Source organism: Aspergillus chevalieri, chromosome 1, assembly GCF_016861735.1.
Source record: "Aspergillus chevalieri M1 DNA, chromosome 1, nearly complete sequence".
NCBI lineage: Eukaryota > Fungi > Ascomycota > Eurotiomycetes > Eurotiales > Aspergillaceae > Aspergillus > Aspergillus chevalieri.
This window is the reverse complement of record NC_057362.1, coordinates 1330238-1355422: the sequence shown is the minus strand read 5'-3', so window position 1 is coordinate 1355422 and position 25185 is coordinate 1330238. Positions and strand designations below refer to the sequence as shown.

Sequence of the window (25185 nt, the reverse complement as noted above, 5' to 3'; positions counted from 1 at the left end):
GCGAGGTATTAATTTATTTGTTAGAAACCCTGGCGGTGGAAATTGAGAAAATATTACAATAGTTATACACATGTAAAACGACTACAGCCAAGTAATACCCTTATCCTGCCCACAATTTGGCACCGTAGGCGTCTCCCACCTCGGGCTAACCGCCTCATCCCCAATCTTTACAACCGGCTTCAACATCTCCATCTTCCCCCAAACACTTTCCTCAAAACCCACCATAAACGACTGCTCCGTCCCCGGCGTCAAATGCTCCGGAAACACCCTTTTCCACCCATCCATAACCAAATTCAACACCTCAGTGACATACTGCGAAGGTCCCATAGTTCCCCACTTGAACGTTTCCACATTCTTCGCCACGACTTCAGGGCTGTACAGGCCGATTTCGGGCCGGAGAGCAATCTCATCAGCAGCAACAAGCGAGCTCAGCACGTGGTAGGAACCCCCGGTGCGCGCGCGGTCACGGAGGGCGAGCATGGTGCCCAACGCACCGAGCAGACCGGTTGTCATGTCGGAGATGGGCAGCGGCGGCAGCACGCTGGTTCCGTCCGTGTAGCCTAGGGAGCGGCCGGTGACGTACGACGATCCCGACGCGGCGTCGCCGATTTGCTGCCATCCGGGACGCTCGTGGAAGATGCCATCCGGCCCGAAGGCGTTCTCCTCGACGTAAACGATGCCCTTGCCGCGGGTGCCGGCGAGAGAGAGCAAGTCATTCAGACCGAAGCCCTTGCGGGCGATGGTCTTGGGGCGGAAACCCTGCACGAAGACATCGGCGTCTTGGAGGAGGTCGTGAAGACGTTGCTTGTCTTCGGGACTGTTGAGGTCGAGGTTGATGGTCCGCTTTCCCGTGTTCAAGGAGAGTTGCAGCACGTTCAGATCACGGAGCTTGTCGCATCCGACACGGATCACATCTGCACCAAAAGCTGCGAGTGTGTTTCCGATGACGGGGCCCGCAATGATGCGGACAAGTTCCACGACCTTGACACCGGCAAGCGGGCGACGGTCACTTGATCCAATGCGTGAAGGAAATGGGGTGGGCGGCGTGGGAATAGCGTGCGACTGGCGCTTATAGTTGATGAGCGGGTGTTCAGCGAGCCGCTTGCCCATTTCCGTCTTGCGCCAGTCACCGGGCGTGTAGCAGATTTCACCACAGAAACCGTTCCGCACATTGTGCATCTCCAGCTCGTCGGCCATCCATTTCTCAACGTGCGAGGCGATGTACTCATATGCTTCGTACGGCGTCTTGGCTGGGTACTCTGGGTCCATGCCCATTGAGCGCAGGACTGGGGCTGCATCCAGCGAGCCGTGAAGCTGGTACCACACACCAGGCGTAGCAGTCTTGTAAATCGCAGTGGTGCGCAAGTTCATAAAACTATCCATCCATCCGTGTTCAAGATCTTTCTCAAACAAGGCACCCAATTTATTCGCCTTGAACAAATCCTGTACATCCGTCCCGTTGATGTGCGGCGTGAAGATACTTCCCATCCAGATCGCCGCGTGGTCCGTGTTCACAGACACTTTTGCCTGCTCACTCGATTGCTTTTGGTTATCGCGGTCTTCGACAATCTCATTTGCAACAACACCACACATGGCGTGCAGCGCAGCCGCTACCACGGGTGCTTTGATAGGGCCTGGGATTGAGGGCTCTGGACGACCGTTGAAGGTGACATTGTCCCAGTGTCGCTGGTCTTGAGTGAACCCGGGGGTGGTTTTGGCTAGGTATTCAAAGATGCGACGAGCGTCTTGGGGGACGGGGATGGGTTGTTTGTCGATGTATGAGCCCGGGCCGTAGATGTCGTCGCCGGGGATTACTGTGTGGGTTGCCATTTTGTAATTGCCTCTCCTAGAATTGGATTGAATTTTTTTGTATCAACACCAAGACATCTATCTGGCTGCTAGATGATAAACAGCCCTACTTTTATATATGATATATCTCCGCTGCGGCCCGCGGGTCGGATCAAAAATATCATGGCGTGAGGATACAAGTAATCTAGACGTTCCGAGCTCCATAATTGTATCATAACTCGAGTCATGGCAAGTAGGGCCAGACAGTGCCGTTCGGATCAGTATGCTTCCCAACAGCCAAAAAGACTATAGAGTTTGATAGATGTGCAAGGCTAAGCTTCATCGCGGTAACGATAACAATTGTTCAGTGTAATATTCAACAAGGTCGAGTTGACCGTTGTCCGCTAGCGGAACAACTGCACGGCATGCCGAGGATTTCGGATTGTGGGTCTAGTTATGTATTGTAACTATTACAACGCCACATCGTTTCTTCCGAGGAAAGCCGTTTTAAGGAGTCAGTGTCGCCTCCGGGTTCAGATCCGAAGAGGACGGCATGGCATGGACTTGCCGTAGTATCCTGGTGATTGCCTTAGCATCAGTATCGATCACGCCTTCGAACTTGTGCTTGCATTCGAGCTTTCCCTGGTTTTGAAAGCCGCTTTTATCTGGCCGTCGTGTCAAGAGATATTTCTTGACGATAGATCATGAACGAATGGACAATATCAATGGTAATCCTATCTAAGCACCCCTAGCACTAGACTTAAACTGAATAGAATTAAGAATAAACTCATCCCTCCTCTTCTCAACTTCGTCCAAATCAACACCCCCTACATACTCCTCAACCTTCTCAGTCACCTTATCCCTCTTCTCCGGTTCATGCCCAAACTCATACTGCTTCATATCATCACCCCAAGACTTCACCGCAGGTCCAATATGGTCAATAAAGTGCCGGAAACTTCTACCACCGCCGAGGGCATTCGTCATCAGGGGACCGTTCACGGCCCAGCGGAGACCGAGGCCGGATGTCATTGTTTTGTCTGTTTTGTTAGTATATAGAAGCTTTTCAACGGGAGACCGGGGGGAGGACGACTTACCCAAATCCTCAGCAGAAATAACACCTCTCCCAACAAGACTATACGCCTCGTTACAAACAGCCGCCTGAAGACGATTGGCAATGAACCCCGGTGTTTCCTGCTTCACAAGCACAGGATCTTTGCCCAGTTTTGGGTAGAAGTTCATCGCGGTCGAGATGGTTTCCGCATTTGTACCTGGGTGGGGTACCACCTCGACCAGGGGAATAAGATGTGGTGGGTTGAATGGATGACCGATCAGGATGCGGGATGGGTTCTTGGTACAGTCTGTGACGAATTGCGAAGAGGGGAGACCGGATGATGAGGATGCGATGGTGATGTCTGGCCGGGTGTTGGCGTCGAGGTGGGTGATGAGGGGACGTTTGATGTCTAGTCGTTCAGGGCCATTCTATACACTATCAACATTATCCTTTTGATGAGGGTTGAGAAAGGTAGGACCTCTTGAATGTAATCAACTTCTCCGAGGTACTCGTCAATGTTTTCGACGAATTGGTAGTTTTGCAATGATGCGCCGGGTACGAGTCCGATTTTGGTTAATGTCGGCCATTCTTTCTGTAGGTAGGCTTGCAGCTTCTCTTCCGCACCAGGTGCCGGGTCTGTCACGATAACCTTGTATCCTTTGGCTAGGAATAGGGCTGTCCAACTGGCGCCGATGACACCAGTTCCGACGACGCCGATTGTTTTGATAGTATTCATGTTCCGTGATGTGTTAAATGAGAATAATGCAATTTGGAGCCTATGAGATACCGGGGTCACAGCTGTTTATAGAGCAGGGTTCCTCTTCTAGAACAATACGACGGAATAGGGCATTGATCGCCGCTCCGCAAGTTATCCGAGGAAGAGTGCCGCTCCGAGGTCGGAAATACATGACGTATGGTAATCCCAGTAACGATCCACCGGATCAACTCGGAAATGTTTCTGGAACGTCCAAAGAAGCCCTAGTACAGACACTCGGGTCACTTCACCACCCCCACCCCGAAGTATACTTGCCGCACGATGTGAGAATTTACATGAATCGTGCATAAAATATACACAGGGATGATTGATGTGTGGCTCAATACTTGATAAATCCTACACAGTACTCACGAAGCCGGTAAGCCAATCTGATCTGATTGCATCCAAACCCACTGGCTAATTGGCTTGCTGTACTGACTCGGGGGCGTCTGGCCCACCGACTCGAATCCGAGATACTCCCGCAATTCCGCAGGTCTATCCGCTTGCCTTCCGAGGTTTCTTGCCTAGGGAACTTGGATTTGCTTGCTTGGTTATGAATCTTTGGCTGATGTGTGATTTGTGATCTACGGAGTACGTACTGCTATCATACTGGGTGACTAGATCCAGAATTGTATATAAGTTGGTAGTGATTCCTCTTGTGTCTTAACTTCCCAATTCAAACTCAAATCACCATACCGAACCCAACTTTTGAAGAGATCACCATGACAGACTACCCCCGAATCCTCGTCCTCGACATCGGCCTCTCAGCCGAACCACCCCTCCTCCAAGCAGGCCAAGTCCTCGAACTCAATCCCAACGATAACACCAAACAACTACGAGTGCTAGTCTCCAGCCAATCCCTCCCAGATGGCATCGCCGTCGACTCCGCAAGCCAACGCATGTTCTGGACCTGCATGGGATTTCCCGGTAAATGGGATGGAGCAGTCTACTCGTCCGCTTTGGACGGTAGTGATGTCCAGACTCTGGTGGCACCAGGGAAAGTAAACACACCCAAGCAGTTGGCCTTGGACGAGGCCGCGAAGAAGGTTTACTTCTGTGATCGTGAGGGGCTTGGTGTTTATCGGTGTAATTTTGACGGTTCGGATCTTGAGGCGTTGATACTGAATGGTGAACCTACGACGCCACCGGATGTGGCAGAATGGTGCGTTGGAATCACTGTTGCGCCCTCGCTTGGCAAGTTCTTCTGGACACAGAAGGGATACTCGAAGTCCGGACAGGGTCGGATCTTCTCTGCCGACATCGATACACCTGCTGGCCAATCGGCGACTTCGCGGGATGATATCCAAGTTGTTCTGCCTGGCTTACCGGAGCCTATCGATCTCGAATTCGACGAGTCTTCTAACACTTTATACTGGACTGATCGTGGAGAAGTGCCATTTGGAAACTCTCTGAACCGGGCCCGGTTGGATGAGTCGGGCATGCCAAAGACGATCGTAACGTCTTCTGCTTCGTTTACTGCGGAGGTGCAGGAGAGGAAGTATGAAATTCTTACCAGGAATTTGAATGAGGCTATTGGATTGAAGTTGGATGTTGAGCGGGGGCATGTTTATTTGACGGATCTGGGGGGTAGTGTTTATCGGTGTGATTTGGAGGGGAAGGGTAAGGAGAGGCTGTATCTTGAGGACTCGAGGGCGTTTACTGGGATTGCCCTTTTGTGATTAGATTTTGTTCCAATAGTGATTCTAAATTAGAATATATTTGCATGTAGAGCTGAGTGTCAAAACATCAAGGAAAAGATCTTTTCTCGTAAAGCAGTCATCAGAACGGACAGTAGCCTGAAGCTACTATGAAAACCTCTCTAACCGTAATATTTGATATGGCATTGAGCGCGAGTCAGCGCGCATTCAATGGACAGACGTCTCGAGTCAGCTGACTGAGCGCACGTGATACATAGGCTGATTGGAAATGATTGCTCACCTGCTGCCTGAAGATACGATAGGCATCTTCCTGCGGCCTGTTAAAGGGAAGAACCACTACAAATACTTAACCAGCTTTCTGCTATTCTCCCTTTCTTTATTCATTCTCTATCTGTATCTCCCCTTCTCCATACAACCACAGCGGAGTCGGATTCTCAGGAGACAGCAAGCGTGGTTTGCCAACCAACCAACCCCAAGTGGCGATAATACGATCTATTAAGGGCAAATCGCGGTCATTTCCTGTGAGGCTCAATCGATATCCGGGTTCTTCATTAGACCAAGACTTCTAAGTCCCCGCTCCCGTGACGTCCCGCCCTTTGCTCATCGCTTTTCGACTCTCCCTCTTCCAACTTAACCTCTCCCCTCTGACTCTTAATAAACCTCGCTCGCAACGGTCGGTTGGAGATTATCTTTATCTTCTCTATATTCAGCCCCGTTGCTTTTATTTTCTTATCTTTTATCCGGGAAACCGCCACTTGGTAGGCTGTGAAGTGTGTTGATCAGGAGAAAAGGGAAAAGAGAAACGTCTCGACGGTCTATTACCTCGAGGCTAATTTCTTCTTTTCCTTCTTCTACAGCACATCCAAGCTTACCAATACACGCTCTTCACCACGCCTCCTCTAACGAGGAAGAGGAAGGCGGCCGAGGCGGCGAACACAACCACTGCCGCCACCGAGTCCCCCGTCGCCGTCGGTACGCGAAACGCCACCTCCAGACGCTCGTCTTCTAGCTCCCGGAAAGCCCGCAAGCTCGAGCCGGTCGAGAAAGAATCAGACTCTGACTCGTCATTTGTTGGGAAAGTCCCCGTTTCTGATAAGGATAAGGATAAGAAGAAGGGATACGATTTAGCTACGCCCGCGACCACCAGCATGGATTCGGACGATGATTTCATGAGCGATGCGTCCTCGAATGCGGACTTCTTGGATGACCAGGGAAGTGATATTGAGAGCATGGATGGTGCGTTGCAAGCCTATACCCCATAGGTAATTTTTTCCGATACTGACGTTTCTGCGCTTTCTAGATTTTGGTGATGATATCGACGTAGGATTTTCCCAAGACAAGGATATCATCGGGAAGACAAAGAAGCCATACGAAGTGGATCATAAGGTATTAAGTCCGGAGGATATCGAGCGGGAGCAGAATGTACAAGTCAACGAGGTCTCGTCGATCCTGGGCCTGCCGCCGGAGTCATGCGCTATTTTATTGCGATACGGGCGATGGAATCGGGAAAAGGTGATTGAATCTTACATGGATCGCCCGGAAAAGACACTGGAAGATGCGGGTCTTGGGACAAATTTCGAAGGTGCAGCAAAGACGGAGGTGATACGGGGATTCATGTGCGACATTTGCTGCGAGGATGGAGACGATCTAGAGACTTATGCGATGCGATGCGGGCATCGCTTTTGCGTGGATTGCTATCGACATTATCTGGCCCAGAAGATTCGTGAAGAAGGAGAGGCATCAAGGATTCAATGTCCGGGAGACAGCTGCCATATGATCGTGGACTCGAAGAGCTTGAGTCTACTTGTTACAGAGAATCTCAAGGACAGGTATCATACACTTCTGACCCGGACTTATGTCGATGACAAGGAGAACCTTAAGTGGTGCCCTGCTCCGAACTGCGAATATGCGGTTGATTGTCCGGTCAGACAGCGGGAACTCAACCGCATCGTGCCTACCGTGCAATGCGGATGCAAGCATAACTTTTGCTTTGGCTGCACGCTCAACGATCACCAACCAACACCCTGTGCTTTGGTGAAGAAGTGGCTCAAGAAGTGCGAAGACGATTCGGAAACAGCAAACTGGATTTCAGCCAACACCAAGGAATGCCCCAAATGCCACTCCACGATCGAGAAGAACGGCGGATGCAATCACATGACGTGCCGCAAATGTAAGCACGAGTTTTGCTGGATGTGCATGGGTCTATGGTCGGAGCATGGCACGAGTTGGTATAACTGCAGCAGATTCGAAGAGAAGTCGGGGTCAGAGGCTCGCACAGATCAGGCCCGGTCTCGCGCGTCGCTGGAACGGTATCTACACTATTACAACCGATACGCCAACCACGAGCAATCTGCGAAGCTGGATCGAGATCTGTATCTGAAGACCGAGAAGAAGATGACTAGTCTTCAGTCGCAGTCGGGTCTCTCGTGGATTGAAGTGCAGTTCCTCGACACTGCATCGCAAGCTCTCCAACAGTGCCGGCAGACACTGAAGTGGACCTACGCATTTGCCTACTACCTTGCCCGGAACAACCTCACAGAGATCTTTGAGGACAACCAGAAGGACCTGGAACTGGCAGTAGAGAATCTGAGTGAAATGTTCGAAAAGCCGGTACCGGAGCTGGCGAATCTCAAGGTGGACATTTTGGACAAGACGGCGTATTGCAACAAGCGCCGGGTGATCTTGTTGAGTGACACCGCGGAAAACTTGAAAGATGGTGAGTAATGCTCTTTCCTTTCTTTGGTTAATGTGGCGCATTGAAGCTAACGAATGTCGATGTCTAGGCGAGTGGTCATTCAACGTGGAGTGGTGAAGAACGCCTGTTACCGACCTCACTTTACATCCCCCGCTATAACTGGCGGAAAAGATTTTTTTTCTCACGATGTGAATGACATTTTCAGCGTACATGATTCTAGCATACCGGATCGATCTCGTCCATTTTCCGGATACGCGAATTGGACTTGAATGTATCTCTGCGATCGAGCATATTTTCTCATTTTACTTTTATTACATCTTCTGTTTATGATATAACTGATAGCCGTGCGGTTGTGTTTGTTTTCAGTTCATTTTGGCGGGCGCTGGTGGCACTATACCATGTTTGATTTGACAGCTCCTTTTCATCTCCTACGGATTACACGAGGCGGGAACGTGCAGATCCGCGTGGCCTGTTTGACTGTGAACCGTTTGGGAACAGGCCGGCGTCTTGCCCTGTGCCGACTGTATACGGTGCACCATGTGTTTCTGCTCGTGTATCGATAGGGATTTTATGAAAGAAGAGCTGGAGGATCGGACTTGATGGATATCTTGAGATAGATCAATTTATGGATCAGATAATTCGGAGATACATGCCTGTTTGACATGTCCACTCGTAGTCCTGATGAGCAGCGGCCATCCGATCTGATAAGAGAATCCTCCGCTGTTCGGAGATGCGGACTGAGCACATATAGAGCATAGTACAGGGTCTGGTATGTGTCCTTTTTTCTGTATGTTCTTTTGTTCTAGTCTCTAGTTAATAAACTGATTAGATGAGTTATTCTGTATCCATGGAGACAACAATGCTCCCTTAAAATTCCTTTCCAAGATCTACCAGCATAAAAGTTATGCACTCTGGGGAAATCTCCGTCATCGGAAACCTCGGTCTGGACAGGCATCTGAATAAGCACACACCAAGCTAGTTTATTTATGATGATTTCTTGTATGGGATTCTAGAAGAAAGATAGTAAGCGAGAAGGGGAAAAAAGAAAAGAAAAGAATCCAAGAGGGAACCAAATCTCTAGCAGTTGTGCATAAACAATACCTGTTCTGCGTACCAACTGGCGGGCGCTGAGGATCATCGTCGGCCAACCTCTCGTCCACTTGGCTCCCCTCACCACACATACAATTTTTCTTCAGCTCAGCTTCCCTCCTTTCCTTCTTCCCTATTAGCCTCCCCCGCCCTATTATTGTTATTCCTCTCTACTCTCATATTTTCGGCCCCCGACACATATTCGGCCTTCGGACTCGGTCCTAATAGGGAACAGCAAGAAACCTCAAGAGAATCTCCGCTCCCGCCGCCCGGGAAACTTTTTTTTTTCACTCATTAAAATTCCCTGTAAACCTGCCTTTTACAACCACCACCAAATAAAGAATCCAGGGACCTGTTGCTGCCACTGTTCGGTTGCCGTCACCTCTCCGCTCTTCCCGGCCGCTTTCCTTTTTTTCCCTTTTTTTTCTTCCTTCAGTGTCCCGGCGACAGAGCTCGCATAGCTCTCCATGGCAGCCCCAGATCAGGTTCCGGGGGAGGAATACGAGTATGTCATTTGCATGCTTGCGTGCTTGCTGTCCCCAGCTCCCCCTCCCCAGCATATCCTGATTGACTTTCCGCGCGTTTTCTTTTTTGTGTCTTGTCTCCATTGAGTTGCCTCTCTTCTTTTGGTTCTTGTTGGGTCAACATCAATTGCATTGCACGTCTTGATATTTTGCCGAGGAATCGTTCACGGTATCAATTGAGCTTAGCTAACGTCGCGTCTAGCTATGAAGCGCTCCCCTCGAACTACGGCCTCGGCCGGAATATGCTTGCCGGTGCTTTTGCAGGGATAGCGGTATGGATATGGTCAATTGCGCCGGAAATACTGGGTGGTGCTGACGCGCGGTATAGGAACACGCTGTGATGTATCCGGTGGATTTGTTGAAGGTATGGCTGTCCATAATCGTGAAATGGGGAATGGTTGCTAATTGGTCTCAAGACTCGCATGCAAATCCTACATCCCTCCGGAGCGCTTTATACAGGTCTGACCAATGCGGTCTCGACTATCTACCGGATCGAAGGTTGGAGGACACTATGGAAGGGCGTTTCGAGTGTGATTGTGGGTGCTGGTCCGGCCCATGCGGTGTACTTTGGCACATATGAGATTGTCAAGGAATTCGCAGGGGGGAATGTGGACGAGGGGCATCATCCGCTGGCGGCTGCTCTGAGCGGTGCATCTGCGACCATTGCCAGTGACGCATTGATGAATCCTTTTGATGGTGAGCATTCCATTCAACGGCGCGATGCGCTCTAATTCAATGGCGCGATCTAACAGTCCGCAGTGATCAAGCAGCGCATGCAGGTTCATGGCTCAGTGCACAAGACCCTCGCCCAATGTGCGCGGTCCGTCTACCGCACAGAAGGTCTCCAGGCTTTCTACGTCTCCTACCCTACCACCCTTTGCATGACAGTCCCCTTTACCGCCACCCAATTCGTCGCATATGAGTCGCTTTCCAAGGTCATGAACCCATCGCAGGAATACGACCCCTTCACCCACTGCATCGCCGGTGGTCTGGCCGGTGCCTTTGCGGCCGGTCTCACCACTCCTTTGGACGTCGTGAAGACGCTCCTTCAGACCCGTGGCCTGGCACAAAATGAGGAGGTGCGGTCGGCCAAGGGGTTGATTAACGCTGCCACTATTATTAAGCGCCAGTTTGGCTGGGGCGGGTTCCTGCGTGGTGCGAGGCCGCGGATTATTTCTACGATGCCCAGTACGGCGATTTGCTGGTGAGTTTTATTGCCTCTGCTGTTAATCTGCACAGATATTGATTTCCTAGGACATCGTATGAAATGGCCAAGGCGTACTTTAAGCGCCAGGTAAATGAATAAGGATACTCCCCTAGCATCCCAACGAACCCGATTGTGATGGGCCCACGAATCTGCGACATGTCTTCTTTCATCCTTGGTACTAGCCGGTACGGATCTCACGGAGCGACAACGGTGTCAGCAAAGAAAAAATTTCAAAAAAAAAAAAAAAAAAAAAGACCCACCATGTCTTACCCCAGCCAAAAATGGAAACTTGACGGGAATGACATCACCTGTTGGCATTACGTGAAGACTTGGTATGATCCAGGATGGAGGATAAGGGAATCTACAAAAAAGAGAAAAAGAAGGGAGAAATGTTGCTGGCGGGCTCAATTGCATGGGTTCGGCGCATTGTGTTTCTTCTGCTCCCCCGTTACCCTCGTTACACCTGACTATCTCTCGTCTACCTGAACTCTCATTCTCCGACATATACCTTTCCTTGAACTCGGGGTGAGCAGAAGAACCGAGACACTCCGGACTGTCTAGCGATGTGAAGGGAGCCCCGGGTTATGACAAAAAAAAAAAGGATATATGATATAAGATATCCTCCGCAGCCGATTTATGATTCTAATTCTGGCCATGTATTGATTATTAGAGATCTGGGTTCACCGGGCGTGACTTGTTTATGTTCATTTTGGGCATTTTCTGACATTTCGTTGCAATGTATTATCCAATAACGGGCGTTGGAACGCTGATTCTTTGGAGGCCATTTGTATTTTATGGATAGAGTCAATCATCTCTCTACATTACGGAGTATTGCATATATATCCCTCTTAGTATGTCCGAAAACGTATGCCGGAGTACTACTACTACTACTAATTACAAGTATGGTTCGCCCAAGACTGCGACTCAGCGGTGACCAACGACGTCACGCCGCGAGCGCCCCTCCTCGATTTGCTTTCTGTCCTCATTGACTTCAACAACCCGAGGTTGGAAGATTTTTTTCCTGTTTAGCCAACGCCTTACACCCTGTTCAGTGAGCATTGGATTATCACTGCCCTACCTGGATCTCTGTCGATCTATGGCTGGTGCGGGCGGGTGCGCCGAGGTAACGATTTCGCTGAACAACCATCGCTCGCTCAATCGCAATGGCCAAAACCACTTCTTCGCTGCAAAAGACCTACGACGAGTGCTATCTCACGTGCTCAACCGCCGTTTACTTCGAAGGCAAAGTGGGTTGTCTTTTCCGTTCCCTTTCATCCTCGTCTTCCGTCACTGGCTCCGTCACTCCTACACACTCTCACACTCTCTCCAGCCTCTCCAACTTTCACCATTTCTGCCTCACCCCAGCTAACCCGACAATGGTTTAGAACAATGAAGCAGAGGCCTTGAGGTCCTGGCGCTCCGCCCTCGAAACCATCAATTACCATAATGCCTATCGCTTGTCTGCTACCTACACCCCGCGAACCGAAACCGAAAAGGCCCTCCAAGACTCCATCCGACAATTAGAGGCTCAATGTCGAGAACGCGTTGATCTCCTCGAAGCTCTCCGTGAAAGCAGGAAAGAAGCTCAGAAAGACAACAATCCCTCTATTAACGGCAACGGTACCGGCAACGGAAACGGAAACAGCAAACCTACAAGTCCTACCGGGTTATCGTCACTAAAAGGCAAATTCTCGTCCAAGAGTCCGACTTCGCCGACAAACAATACTAGTCATAATAATACCACTCCGGGCTGGATCGGTGACGGTACCATTCCCGCCGTTCATTACGCCGATCTATCCAAACCCCCCACATTACCGGGTCGGCCCCAGCCTCAGACCAGGATCAGCTCCGAGTCGATCGCCCCCCGACACGCGACTACGACATCATCTGCAGTCTCACCGCCATCCCAGGTCCTATCCAATTCCTCCAGCAGACCCAAGTCCAAGCCCAAACCCAAGCCCCAGTCACAATCGCGCATCTTGAGTCCGGAAAGGAAAGCACCGGACAATATACCACCCATGTTATCGACATTACGCAAAGGGTATCCCAAGAAGGATCCTAAGAAGGATCCCAAGAAACAGGCCAAGAAGAAGGCCAGTAGTCCCAGGATTAGTCCGGAACGGACCTCGAGGCCGGCTGCCTCGCAGGCCGCCGCGGGCTTAGCGTGGGATAGTAACTATCGATCGCCGTCGTCATCGGACAGAGGGGCCAGTGATGCGGCACTAGTGTCGTCGAGGATTAGTGTCTCAGATTCGAGGTATTCGTCGGGAGAAGAAGTGCCAACGAGGAGGACATTTGCCGATGAGACTGAGCCGAGTTCCCCGCGGACGTCTGACCAGGCTATACGACGGGTTCCTGCGAAGACCCCGGTGACAATCTCGTCTGCTGCGTCTGGTGGTGCGCGTTCTCATTCTGCGAGTCGCGAACGATCATATTCAGGGTCCGCGCCGCGTTCGTCGCCAAAGCCCTCTGTTAAACCCAAGCCGGCTGAATTGAAAACGTCACAGCAGGCTCCTGTTCGACCAAAGCTCAATCGCGCAGCGTCTGGTTCCGGGACGCCCAGGTCTAGTCGGACAAGCCAACCCGCACCGAGAACTCGAATCACACCCACTTCAACTGGAAATAATGATGCAGGACTTTCCGGTTCTATGGACCGAATGGATATCTCTGATCCGGCGATTCGAAGGAAACCGCAGGTCCGGAGAGAGACGCCTCCATCGAGCGATGCCGAATCACCCGGCCCCCGGTCCACAGATGCAGACGAGGATAACGAAGAAGATGATGAGGATGAGGACGGGGACGAAGACGATGCGATTATGGATATCATGAACAAACTCCCCAAAGGCGTCGACACCATGGCAGCCCGCCAGATCCTCAACGACATCGTCGTCCGCGGCGACGAAGTACACTGGGACGATATAGCAGGACTCGAAGGCGCAAAAAAAGCCCTCAAAGAAGCAGTCGTCTACCCATTCCTGCGTCCAGATTTATTTTCTGGCCTCCGCGAACCAGCCCGCGGCATGCTCTTATTCGGACCCCCTGGTACAGGAAAAACAATGCTTGCGCGAGCTGTAGCCACCGAATCCAAATCAACCTTCTTCTCTGTATCTGCCTCTACACTGACATCCAAATGGCATGGCGAAAGCGAAAAGCTCGTCCGCGCGTTATTCGGTCTCGCGAAAACCCTCGCCCCATCTATCATCTTCGTCGACGAGATCGACTCTTTACTATCTGCGCGATCATCAGGAGCAGAAAACGAAGCGTCGCGTCGCTCAAAGACGGAATTCCTGATCCAATGGTCTGATCTACAACGCGCAGCTGCAGGGCGCGAACAAGGGAAAGCGGATAAGAAGGTCGGAGATGCAAGTCGGGTCCTTGTCCTGGCTGCTACGAATATGCCATGGGATATCGATGAAGCTGCCCGACGCCGATTCGTGAGGAGACAGTACATCCCGCTTCCTGAGCATGGCGTGCGCGAACAGCAGATACGGAAATTGCTCAGCCATCAAGTCTACGAGTTAGCTGATGATGATATTGAGGTTCTTGTCCAGGTTACAGAAGGTGCATCCTTTTCATTTAACCCATCCATCCCACTCACCATGCTAATATATGATGTTGGCAGGCTTCTCCGGCAGCGACATAACAGCCCTCGCTAAAGACGCAGCAATGGGCCCCCTCCGCAACCTCGGCGAAGCCCTCCTGCACACGCCCATGGACCAGATCAGACCGATCCGGTTCGCTGATTTCGAGGCGAGTTTGTACGCTATCAGGCCGAGTGTCAGTCAAGAAGGGCTGAAGCAGTATGAGGAGTGGGCGAAGAATTTCGGGGAGAGGGGGGGTTGATCACCTTCTATTGTGTGGGTCGAGATTGAAAAGTATGACTTTCTTTCACTGGTTGTACTGTATGTATTTGATGTTGTTGATGCTTTATGTACGTTACGTTAGGCTATGCTTACTTGGTTATGCTTTGTTGGGGGAGTCTTGGTTGTTTCAAGTTAGGTTTGGTTTGGCTTGGTTGGTTAGCATAAATGATAGTCATGGGTGATGATATTCAATCTTCTTGGAACGATATTGTGTGAGACGTTAGATTGATACATATTCCACCCCAAAAGACTTTCGGCCCTCTGGATAAGCTCAAAAGTCGCATTTGGATCAAACAGTGCTGTATCCACCTTCTCACCATCTTTATATAGGACCGTGAGCGGCATTTCATCAGGGCTGAATTCAGGATGAACAAAGCCACTGTCCACAATGTAAAACTGAAGCGCATCTCCAACCTCATCGGTCACGTCTTCGAATATGGGCTGTAAAGGTGATTGTGGTCCATGCCAAGGGGGTCAGTAATGGATGATGGTGTTACCTCTTTCGATGGTTTTGAAGATATGGCCAGGGCTGATAGAGAGTGAGTGAGGGTTAGCTTTGGTGGGGTAAGGCGGAGAAAGGTAAGAAGAGGTCCTAGGCTCACTCTTGGATGGTTGGGACGGGCATCTTGAGAGTTTTCCGGTTCTGGGTTTGTCTGGCTTATTTCTGGGTAGGATGAAAGAAAGATTGATTGATGAGAGGGGACAGAAGGGGAGGGGTTTGTGATTTATAGGCACAATAAAGTAGTTCAACTGAGGCCGCAGCTGAGAATTTCAGCTACGCTACTGGATGTGGGTATGGATTGATTTGGTTCGGATCTTCAACATAATGGTGGAGTTGGGTATGTTGGCTGAAAATCTGCTGCGGTGGGATTATCCGCAACTAGCATGAGTATGAGTAACTTATGCCTCCTATGGCTTGTTGAAAGAATCCAAGAACGCCGCATAAGTAAACGGGATGTTAAGTATTGACAGAATGCAAAGATTCGGGCCCTGGTATAGACAAGATAATCCTCCATCTTTGTATCTGACAGAACTCACGGACTGCTGGATCTATGTACTCTCAACTAATGATCAAGATAGATCGTAATAAACCATAAACCTATCACATCGCCAAAAGCTCCTCAATATAATCATCCAACGCAATCACTCTAAACCGATTCCCCCACTTCGACCGGAATTCCTTCCGTCGATAAGCCTGGCTCGTCACCTGCGAGAAGCTCACCAGTTCAACGGTCCAGCCTCGCTGCAGAGCCCGCTCCACCATCTTCATGAACCCGCCCGAGTATTCAGCTTCCGCCGCATCACCCGTGGCGAGGACAATCGTCGCCGGTTCGTCCGTGTCCAGGAGAGACTCGAGGATCTTTAGGTGTAGAATTTCGTCCACACCTTGCTCGACCCAGCGCTGGGCCGCCACTTCGTTCGTTTCAGAACTGGTGGCGGCTTCTTGGGAAGCTGTTCGGGCATTCTTTCGGAACTTGACCTGGCGTCGTGTTATCTGTTTCGCTTTGTGAACGCGATCCAAGATGTTTGTTTCGTAGCCGAGTTTTTCGCCTTCGTCGATTGCTGCGAAGCGGTCTGATCCTACCAAGACTCTCTTAGCTGCAGGTCGATCACGCTCCAGGATCAATGAGAAATTCTTAAATGACAGCGGTAGACGGCGAATTCGAGTTGGTATTGGAATGTTCCGTGACAACTTAACCGAGTCATGGAATCCAACCATAATCTGGACGCTTATTAGTGACTATACTTGATATATTGCGTTTGCCAGGGAAAACTTACATTGGAGATGTCAACGAAAACGTGAACTGGTCGGGGTGAAGAGCCTTTCCCAGACACGATTCCCGCGTAGTCTGGAAATTTCTTGAGTAACTTGGAATGGAGACCATCTCTCCGCTCATCCACTGATTTGTATACATTTGACTGTACGCGAATCACACCACTCTCATGTGACTTTTTGATGGTCTCAGAAGTCAAGGCACCATCAAGCTCGTCAAAAGAAGACGGCGGGCTATCGTATAGCTCTGATTTCGCAGGCTGTGCGGAGGATGCAACACCTCCTTTCTTTGAAAGAGGGGGATCAAAGATACTATCCGACTCCGCAGTACTGTCAGACGAAGTAGCCTCAAGCGTGGCTTTCTGGGTATTGTGCTCATTGCCTGAGCCGAATTCCACACCAACTTCAAGTTTATTCTTGCGAGATTTAGGAACGAGGATCCGTCTCGAAATGCTCGATGGACCTTTGTTTAGAACTTCGGGAACGAGTGGTTTAGGTGATGGCCGCTGAAGGATCTTGATCGGTGTGGATGGTTGTGGTGACCGTGGGCGGGGAGTAGTATTCGAAGACTCGGAACCTTGGGGACCTTCGACTGCGATGGTGGTTGCGGAAGCAACGGCAGTACCTTGGCCTAAGAAATCCCACAGAGAGCCGAAATCACCGAGTTTTGGTGTAGTGGTGTCCACATTGTTGGTATTCTTAGGTGTCACACAGCCTGGATCATTGTTGATATCCTTCAATTCCTCGGCCGGAGGTGTAGCGACATGGTCTTCGGAGTGGCGAGACGGGGCCGAGGAGTCCCCAGCGGTGTATGCGGGGGATCGGAGCAGGTTAATCACCGGAGTGAAATCCCAGTTGGATGTAATCGATGCTGGCATTGATGATGATAAAGCTCAAAAAAGCAAAGCAAACGCTGTAAACTTAAAACCGTGGCTGCGATAAGGCGTTCTGTTCCTGAATGCGGGGCAGACAAAAACAAAAGGGGAAATACTGAGAGATAAACAGAAAAACCGATAACTAGACAAAGAATCGTGACGAGTTCGCATAGATCAAAGAAATTAGACAACTCAACATGGTGGTCGAAGAGACCTGAAGGCAGAAACTTGATGCCATACACAGCATTGGAGATGAGAAAGAAAGAGGAGACCCGACATGACTCGATGCGGTGAACTGTCTCTATTCTGCCATGCTGCACCGCCTTCTATTTATGCAAAAGTCTGAATCATCCGTCCCGAAATGGACTAGTGTTCCGGGAGTCGCCGTAACAGATAATCCGAAGAAATCTCCAAATTTAGACAAGGTCATTAGACTAACCCGTTCCGGACTAGTCTCGGCTAATGTCATGAACTGCACGTGTTCTGCGCGCCATCACGACGTCATCTGCATACTTGATGACTTTATTTGGTCTCGGACGTCATCCACGGTTCATTTATTCACCATATAGTATGATCTTCATTGGCCTGCGATGGTGTCGTGTCCATGGAATTCCCTGTTCCGGTTTCAAATGAAGCAAAACTTGGAGTAGCAGGTTGAGCCGGAATCTTCTACGACGTCATGGTACAATATTTGACTTCAAGGGGGGAAATCAAAAGGCATATAAGGGTGCTTCTGTTCGCCTTCGGAATTTTCAATCCATCAACAACATCTATATCCTCTGAACAAAGCAATCTATTACTATTTCTTTCAAGACCAATCCGATCGCCAATCAATCACAATGTCTGACTACGGCCGCAAGGACTTCACCACTAGTATTGTCCTTACACGAAAGACTTAGAGAGATACAGTTGCTAACAACGAGAAGAGGCTAAGGAGGAGATCACTCCTGACTCGGCTAAGTCCACTCAGGATAAGGTTAAGGAGACCGTCACCGACACCACAGACCGTTTCACTCGTGGCGCCCAGTCCGACAAAGACAAGTCTGCCCCCCAGGAGGCTTGGGATAAGACCCAGCGTGTTCACGACAACGAGCACCACGGCGGTGCCGGCCAGTCGATGTGCGTCAATCTGTGATTTGCAATCTCAGGGATAGATGCTAACTATGTTGCAGTGGCGACAAGGTCAAGGACACCTTGGGACTTGGCGGCAACAAATAATTTGTCGTCTGGAATGGGAATTGGTTACGGATGTGTATAATTAGGCCTATGACTCTGTTACGACTTGACGATACCACTGTGTCGTGTTTTAATTAATGGATGAATACCTAATTCGTTCAATTCATCAATCATCTGTTCAACTGTCTCTCACATAGTATCTCATCCACTGGGCTCGAGCATTGAATTCCGCTGCTGGATGAGTTGTCCCAGTTCGCGTTCTAATTGTCGATACTGGGAGCGAGCACTTGGTATATCCTCGGGCAAATCAAGGAACATTCGGACCCGTTTTTCCAGGGTCTCAACCATTCCCTTGATTTGAAGTACACTTCCCTCTTCAGCTATCAACTCCTCAATTGTAGCCCCTTTATGCTCACTCCTTTCAAGTGACGCGATTCGATCCCGGTATTCTCTCACTTTCGCAGTGAGTAGCTTCGTATTCCTGGTCCATTCCGCCGTCAATGCTGGAAGATCCGAGGATGTGTCGTAGGCCTCATCAGACTTGAGTGTCTCCAGTTGTTCCTGCAGCGAAGCCAATTCCTTTTCCAGATACTTCTGCAAAGCATCCACCTTCGAAATTTGTTCGTGAGTATCGAATTCCTCCTTCGTAAGCTCGATAATGGACTGTCCGAGATTGGGGGCCTCCGTGCTCAATGCCCCCAGGACAGCGCTTGTTTCTGCCAGATAATCCAGGTTTCGCCTCCCTTTATCATCCAGGCACATCTCGACTTCATCCAGTAGTTCTAGTTTCTGTTTGTCTTCCGCTTCCTCTCGCGCTTTGAATCCCTGCACTACTTCCTCCCGTGCACGGTGGACTAAAGTGGCTTCCTCGTCGGCAGCATCGCTGGCTGCGGCTAATGCGAGCAGGGTTCGTAGAGTATCTTCGTTTCGTTCAAAAGCAGGGACAGGCTTTGGGGCGCATTGGCGACTCAGCCAGGAATTCACGTAGGCCCAGTCTTTGGCTTGAATGGCGGCTTGTCGCGCTTTGGCGGGAGAGACGAGGGGGTCCATTATGCGATTCGATGTCGTTAAGCGTAGATTCGTCAAAATAATGAAGTCAAAATATTATTAGTTTGTCGTTTATGCCTTGATGATGTTGTGTTCTTAGGCATGAAATGTTGTCGATCCGATCAATAAACCGGGGTGATTAATCCGGTCCCGCTTCCACGGAAGCGTCAAGCTGTCAACCACCGTTTCTCCTGTCCCATATTTCGACAACGCACAACATGGCAAGTTACTTCCCACCCGGCGCGAATTTCAGCCATGCGTCCACACGAACTCCTTCTCCGGCAAATTCTCCGCTCTCCCCGCCGACGCAGCGATCCAATGCGCTCTCCAACCGACTGACGAGTGTCCTTTCGGCTTCCTACGCGGATTCGGATATACGCGATGCGCTGGAGACGCTGAGTCTCAGGGGTGTTCATAATACGGTGGAGACGCGTAGACAGTTACGTTTGGATGTGCAGAAGGAGGTGGTCGATTGCAATGCTGAGGTTGTTAATGATTTTGGCAAGGTCGCGGAGGTGAGCCGGGTATTGGGTGTTGGGTGTTGGGTCTTGTGGGAATAAACAGATGGTTGACATATGACAGCAATTAAAACGGATTGGAACGGTGATTACGAGCTTGAACCAGACGTGTGACGAAATGCGAAAACATATTGTCCTAGCGAAGCAGGATACCAGCCCCGTGCTAGATGAAGCGACATCCTTGATGAACCAGAAGCAAGAGGCGGAGACAAAGCAGCAGCTTCTCAACGCATTCATGCAGCATTTTATTATTTCCGACGAGGACTTGCTGGCTTTGACGTCCGCCGAAGTACCAATTGATGACCATTTCTTCGACGTGCTCGCCAGAGTGAAGCAGGTGCACCATGACTGCGAGGTCTTGCTGGGAGGAGAGAATCAGAGACTAGGTTTGGAGATCATGGAGAGGAGCTCCCGGAATCTCAATTCGGCGTATCAGAAGCTCTACGTGTGGATTCAGAAGGAGTTCCGGTCGTTGAATCTTGAGGATCCTCGGATCAGCAGCTCGATCCGACAAGCGCTACGGGTGTTGGCTGAGCGGCCTAGTCTGTTCCATAGCTGCTTGGACTTCTTTGCAGAGGCACGAGACTATATTCTATCTGAGGCGTTTCACTACGCGCTCAGTGATGCGGTTTCTGGTGCCGGTGGTGATCGCAGTGTGAAGCCTATTGAATTCTCGGCCCACGATCCTATGAGATATGTGGGTGATATGCTGGCGTGGGTGCACTCGACCGCAGTTTCTGAGCGCGAAGCGCTAGAGGCCCTATTCGTAGCCGATGGAGAAGAACTTGCAAAGGGCATCCAAGCCGGCTTGAGCAGCGAACCATGGTCTCGAATCGACGAAGACGAAGAGACAGTTGCGTTCGATGGCCGCAAAGCCCTTAGCGACCTCGTCAACCGCGACCTCACCGGAGTCTCCCGCTCTCTTCGACAGCGCGTTGAACTTGTCATCCAAGGCCACGACGATCCCATCACTTGCTTCAAGGTCGTCAACCTACTCTCCTTCTACCGGACGACCTTCTCCAGGCTAGTAGGCCAGCACTCCAACTTGGCGGAGTTGATGCAAACACTGGAAAAGTTCACCTTCAGCCACTTCGAAGCCCTCATGCACGAGCAAACCACCACCCTCTCCAACGACCATCCCGCCCTAACACCGTCGCGAGACCTCTCCGCGCCCCAATTCCTCCTCGACGCCCTAGAAGGCCTAACTTCCCTCATGAAAGCTCACGAAGTCTCATTTGCAGAAGACACGGAAACACCTGGCGGAAACCAATTCACCCCCGTCCTCCGCGTCGCCCTCGACCCATTCGTCAAACTCGCCGAGTCCTCAGCAGAAGACCTCCAGGACGAAACCGCACGCACCATCTACAAAACAAACATCCTTCTCACCACCCGCACAAACATCTCCGCCTACCCCTTCGCTAGCGCAACACACCTCCAACCCCTCTCAACCTCCATCTCAACCATCCGTATCGATCTCCTCGAAATCCAACACCGCTACCTCCTATCCTCCTCAGGTCTCCAGGTCCTTCTCGAAGCACTGGAACCCTACTCCCCTTCTACCTCTACTACCCAAACCTCGAATCACAAACGCCAACCAAGCACCAATCTCGCTTCAATAACTACCCTCCCGGCCTTCCAACCATCCTCCCTCATCGCAGCCAGTCAACAACTCGATGATTTCCTGCCGTCGGCGCTCATGGATGCCACAGAGAACTTGAAGAGGGTACAGAGTGCGGCATTCGTGAAGAGTGTTACTGAGGAAGCCGTGGAGGCGTTTTGTCGGGACTTTGAGTTCGTAGAGGGGATGATTATTGGGGCGGATGAGGCGAGAGGTATTTCACTCGTGAATGAGCATGTTGATTGGAGTGGGAGCGAGTACGAAGGTGAAGGTGAAGAGGGCCAGGAGAAGTATAGTTTGAGGGCGCTGTTCCCGAGGACTACGGGGGAGATAAGGGTGTTGTTGAGCTAGAATGTTTCTTCATTGTTATTGTAAATGCATTAGTATTGCAATCACAAGCGTAAAATCGTTATATCCGCCGAATCATAATCCCATACGGATCCCGGTCCGCTTTACTAACATCAACCTCACATGTCCCATCCTCGAACATCTCCAATTCCTGGACACTACCACCATCCTCAAAAGCCTTAATACCCTCTTGTCTAACGCTCTCCCACTCCCCCCGCAGAGCACTTTGCAACTTCTCCTTCATAACAGCATGCAAATAACCCCGTTCCGTATTCGAATGGCTCAACGAAACCACAACCTTTCCATTTTCAATGGCCGCAAGCGCCTCGTGGTGACTCATCTCTCCGGTGAACATTAGATCTGGGATCTCGCTCACACCCTTCATGAGCACACTGGACCCTGACCCCGGACAGACGCCCACAGTGCGGATGCGGATGTCCTCAAGCTGTGAACCCTGCGGGATGGCAATGGGGATACCACCCGGGTTACCCACTCCAGCGGCAATATGATCGATAATCGTAGACAGCGGCTGCGGTTCAGAGAATGTAACGAGACGGCCCATCCCCGCATTCTCACAACCCTCAGGTACGGGCGGGGAAGAGGGGTGGATTGTCTTGCGGGTATGTTTGAGTTCGGGCGGGTTTGCGGTGATTCCTGTTGGCTGGGGGTAGGTCGGTTTCGTGTAGAGCTGCGGGATCGGTTTTTGTTCTGCCGGCGCCGGAGGCAGGTCCTGTGGTTTCGAGATGAAGCATCCCGTTACGACATCGCAGAGCCAATCGCCCATTCCACCCGGTGCGGCGTCGATGGCTGTATGCGGGGAGTACACGCTAATTCCTGCTTGAGCCAGACGGAGGAGGGAGGTTTGTTGGGAATCGTTTAGGGTGAGGGATTTGAGGCCGCGGAAGATGATGGGGTCTGTCGTTGCCAGTGACCTGTCAGTGGGTTGACATTTGGTCGTGGGTGATTGGTGGGAAGGGCATACGGTAGGCCACGACGACCGAGTCTCCGCGGTTGATGGCTTCATCGACGACGGCTTTGGTGAGGTCAATGGCTAGGAGGACGGAGTTTCGTTGGCGGTATCGGGAGCCGTCAAAGGGAGCTTCGAGGAGTACTGCTGTTATTAGACTTTGCACATTAGGAAGATTCCGGGGTTGCATACAGCCTGTGTTGTCCCAGCTTTTATCCGCCAATGACTCGGGATAGCTATTTCGTCTCGTCAGTCAATGTCAAGCTTGATGGGGAACAGGCGTACAGCTTTCTCATGGAGCTCACCACTGCCCGCGTAAAAGGCGAGCAGTAAGCGGGAGATGATGATGGCATGTTTGAAAAGCGACGCAATGTGCGGGGAATAGACATCAAAAGACAACCCACGCAGAGAAAATATTGATATCTGGGGGAAGAAAAGATGACGCCGATTGTTGTAGAGCTCAAGCCACAGCACCAGCCACACACCCCACGATCACACCCGCCAATGAAAAGCCAGCATATGGACGGTAAGCAACGGACCGACGTTGGATGATTAATTCCGTCATTCTCTCGAATGGAATTGGGATGCGGTATCCGATAACAACATATTTACTGTCTTACCTTTTGTACCCCTTATATTTTCTTTTCTTTTATCTTCTTCCTCCTCCTAATAGACCGCGTTGATGTTCTCCCGCAGCACCACCATCTTCCGCAGAAGTTGCCGCTATCTTCTCCGCGCCCCCATCCACAACCCCCAGGTTAAGAAATCGCCCTTTTCGCTTTCTGCGCGCTCTTTTGCGGCCGTCGACGCAGCCATGGCAGATTCGAGTACCGGTGTTACGGCGGAGTTGGTACGCAACAAGTTGATTGAGAAGCTGCAGGCTCAGCATGTTGAGATTGAAGATTTGTCTGGTATGGGTCTATAAAAGAAAGAGGGGAAATAAAAAGGGACAGAGAATGGTTACTGACGAGGTGTAGGCGGATGCGGTCAAGCGTTCATGGCGATTATCGTTTCCCCCCAGTTCGAAAGCAAGAACATGCTCGCTCGGCATCGGTTGGTGAACGCCGCGCTTAAGGAAGAGATTGCGGCTATTCATGCCTGGACACCAAAGTGCTACACACCGGAGCAGTGGCAGTCGATGATGCAGCAGTGATTTGACAATAACATTAAGATGGGATATGGACGGATTGCATAGATGCCATTGTTAGGCGTTGGAGGAATAAAAATGTACATTGTACGGATAATGTTGGCAACGGGACTATGGTTGTCGAATATGATTGAATGAATAACTACATTGTTATAGATGGTCATTTACAGTGGCATGAATGTACATTCAATCTATACTAAAGCGTTTAACCAAGGACCTTCTCGGCCGTGGAGGCTAATGCATGTTAGCAGTATTCTCAGCGATGTTATAAGGATGTGCATACCATTGACGCCAGTGTTGTCCGGCTCAATGTAAGTACCCGTGACCTTGCCGTTCTCCACAGTAAGAGCGTAGCGCTTGCTGCGCTGGTTGCCAAAGACCGAGGTGCTGTCAAAGGTCACATCGAGGGCCTCGGAGAATTTACCAGTGGGGTCACCAAGGAAGCGAATCTATCCAAGCAGTTAACAATTGGACTTTGTCCTCGTTATGAGGAGAGTTAACATACGCCGCTCTTGCCGGTGGGGTCGAGGGAGGTTCCCCAAGCCTTGGTCCTGTTACGGTCAGTAAGATTGATGTTATTCAATTGAAAGCGCGGACGGGTTCTCCATACACAAAAGGATCATTGACGGAGACAACGAAAACCTGACCAGCTTCCTTGAGCTTGGGGTGGTTGATATAACCGGGGACGTGGGTGCTCGAGCAAGCCGGACCTATTCTGTTAGTCGCACTACTCACAGCATGGAAGATAAGCAGAGCGACTTACTAAAGGCAGCAGGAGTGCCAATGATAACACCCTTGCCCTTAATCTCCTTGGCGAGGTTGACCTTGTTACCCGGGGAGTTCTCAACCAGGACGTCGAGGTCTGGGATGGAGTCGCCCTTTTGGACGAAAGCCGGAGCGGTGTTGTGGAAGAGGGCGCGCTGGGAGAAGGCGCGGGGGAGGGAGGTAGCGACACGGCGAGTGGCGAACATCGTGAAATACTGGGTGAGTTAGGGGAGTAGTGTGCGGTTTGTAGAGTAATTGAGGTGGTAGATTGAAGAAGATGGAGAAGAATGTATTCCGCTTATATCGGGGACCTGACCGATT

At 50.7% G+C, this 25185-nt stretch overlaps 13 protein-coding genes across 13 annotated transcripts; 7 read left to right on the top strand and 6 right to left on the bottom strand.

Annotated features, from left to right (window-relative positions):
• Window positions 1-81: 81 nt before the first annotated feature.
• Window positions 82-1830, bottom strand: ACHE_10485S (uncharacterized protein; the record flags this gene model as incomplete). The annotated part of the gene is made up of 1 exon (XM_043279797.1): window positions 82-1830. One exon carries the CDS (start codon window positions 1828-1830, stop codon window positions 82-84), a length of 1749 nt encoding a protein of 582 aa, XP_043131605.1.
• A 696-nt stretch (window positions 1831-2526) lies between these two features.
• ACHE_10484S (uncharacterized protein) lies at window positions 2527-3575 on the bottom strand (the record flags this gene model as incomplete). Its single annotated transcript, XM_043279786.1, has 3 exons — window positions 2527-2825; window positions 2883-3267; window positions 3318-3575. 3 exons carry the CDS (start codon window positions 3573-3575, stop codon window positions 2527-2529), a joined length of 942 nt encoding a protein of 313 aa, XP_043131604.1.
• A 740-nt stretch (window positions 3576-4315) lies between these two features.
• ACHE_10483A (uncharacterized protein) lies at window positions 4316-5272 on the top strand (the record flags this gene model as incomplete). Its single annotated transcript, XM_043279775.1, has 1 exon — window positions 4316-5272. One exon carries the CDS (start codon window positions 4316-4318, stop codon window positions 5270-5272), a length of 957 nt encoding a protein of 318 aa, XP_043131603.1.
• Window positions 5273-6399: 1127 nt separating this feature from the next.
• Window positions 6400-8063, top strand: ACHE_10482A (RING finger protein; the record flags this gene model as incomplete). Its single annotated transcript, XM_043279764.1, has 3 exons — window positions 6400-6487; window positions 6552-7967; window positions 8035-8063. The coding sequence occupies 3 exons, from the start codon at window positions 6400-6402 to the stop codon at window positions 8061-8063; spliced, it is 1533 nt and encodes a 510-aa protein (XP_043131602.1).
• A 1439-nt stretch (window positions 8064-9502) lies between these two features.
• Window positions 9503-10865, top strand: mrsA (putative mitochondrial carrier protein; the record flags this gene model as incomplete). The annotated part of the gene is made up of 6 exons (XM_043279753.1): window positions 9503-9540; window positions 9762-9831; window positions 9888-9923; window positions 9976-10255; window positions 10319-10763; window positions 10814-10865. The coding sequence occupies 6 exons, from the start codon at window positions 9503-9505 to the stop codon at window positions 10863-10865; spliced, it is 921 nt and encodes a 306-aa protein (XP_043131601.1).
• Window positions 10866-11929: 1064 nt separating this feature from the next.
• ACHE_10480A (putative AAA family ATPase) lies at window positions 11930-14609 on the top strand (the record flags this gene model as incomplete). Its single annotated transcript, XM_043279742.1, has 3 exons — window positions 11930-12013; window positions 12152-14327; window positions 14389-14609. The coding sequence occupies 3 exons, from the start codon at window positions 11930-11932 to the stop codon at window positions 14607-14609; spliced, it is 2481 nt and encodes an 826-aa protein (XP_043131600.1).
• A 1122-nt stretch (window positions 14610-15731) lies between these two features.
• ACHE_10479S (NYN domain-containing protein) lies at window positions 15732-17281 on the bottom strand (the record flags this gene model as incomplete). The annotated part of the gene is made up of 2 exons (XM_043279730.1): window positions 15732-16352; window positions 16409-17281. 2 exons carry the CDS (start codon window positions 17279-17281, stop codon window positions 15732-15734), a joined length of 1494 nt encoding a protein of 497 aa, XP_043131599.1.
• An 836-nt stretch (window positions 17282-18117) lies between these two features.
• On the top strand, window positions 18118-18496 carry ACHE_10478A (heat shock 9/12 family protein; the record flags this gene model as incomplete). The annotated part of the gene is made up of 3 exons (XM_043279719.1): window positions 18118-18151; window positions 18205-18397; window positions 18451-18496. The coding sequence occupies 3 exons, from the start codon at window positions 18118-18120 to the stop codon at window positions 18494-18496; spliced, it is 273 nt and encodes a 90-aa protein (XP_043131598.1).
• A 159-nt stretch (window positions 18497-18655) lies between these two features.
• ACHE_10477S (uncharacterized protein) lies at window positions 18656-19504 on the bottom strand (the record flags this gene model as incomplete). The annotated part of the gene is made up of 1 exon (XM_043279708.1): window positions 18656-19504. One exon carries the CDS (start codon window positions 19502-19504, stop codon window positions 18656-18658), a length of 849 nt encoding a protein of 282 aa, XP_043131597.1.
• Window positions 19505-19719: 215 nt separating this feature from the next.
• cog6 (Golgi transport complex subunit COG6) lies at window positions 19720-21988 on the top strand (the record flags this gene model as incomplete). Its single annotated transcript, XM_043279697.1, has 2 exons — window positions 19720-20016; window positions 20084-21988. The coding sequence occupies 2 exons, from the start codon at window positions 19720-19722 to the stop codon at window positions 21986-21988; spliced, it is 2202 nt and encodes a 733-aa protein (XP_043131596.1).
• A 58-nt stretch (window positions 21989-22046) lies between these two features.
• Window positions 22047-23341, bottom strand: ACHE_10475S (Nif3-like dinuclear metal center hexameric protein; the record flags this gene model as incomplete). Its single annotated transcript, XM_043279686.1, has 4 exons — window positions 22047-22900; window positions 22968-23096; window positions 23145-23188; window positions 23238-23341. 4 exons carry the CDS (start codon window positions 23339-23341, stop codon window positions 22047-22049), a joined length of 1131 nt encoding a protein of 376 aa, XP_043131595.1.
• A 293-nt stretch (window positions 23342-23634) lies between these two features.
• On the top strand, window positions 23635-24105 carry ACHE_10474A (BolA family protein; the record flags this gene model as incomplete). The annotated part of the gene is made up of 2 exons (XM_043279675.1): window positions 23635-23863; window positions 23930-24105. The coding sequence occupies 2 exons, from the start codon at window positions 23635-23637 to the stop codon at window positions 24103-24105; spliced, it is 405 nt and encodes a 134-aa protein (XP_043131594.1).
• A 199-nt stretch (window positions 24106-24304) lies between these two features.
• ACHE_10473S (peroxiredoxin family protein) lies at window positions 24305-25070 on the bottom strand (the record flags this gene model as incomplete). The annotated part of the gene is made up of 5 exons (XM_043279664.1): window positions 24305-24333; window positions 24383-24548; window positions 24605-24650; window positions 24710-24809; window positions 24863-25070. The coding sequence occupies 5 exons, from the start codon at window positions 25068-25070 to the stop codon at window positions 24305-24307; spliced, it is 549 nt and encodes a 182-aa protein (XP_043131593.1).
• Between the last annotated feature and the right edge of the window lie 115 nt (window positions 25071-25185).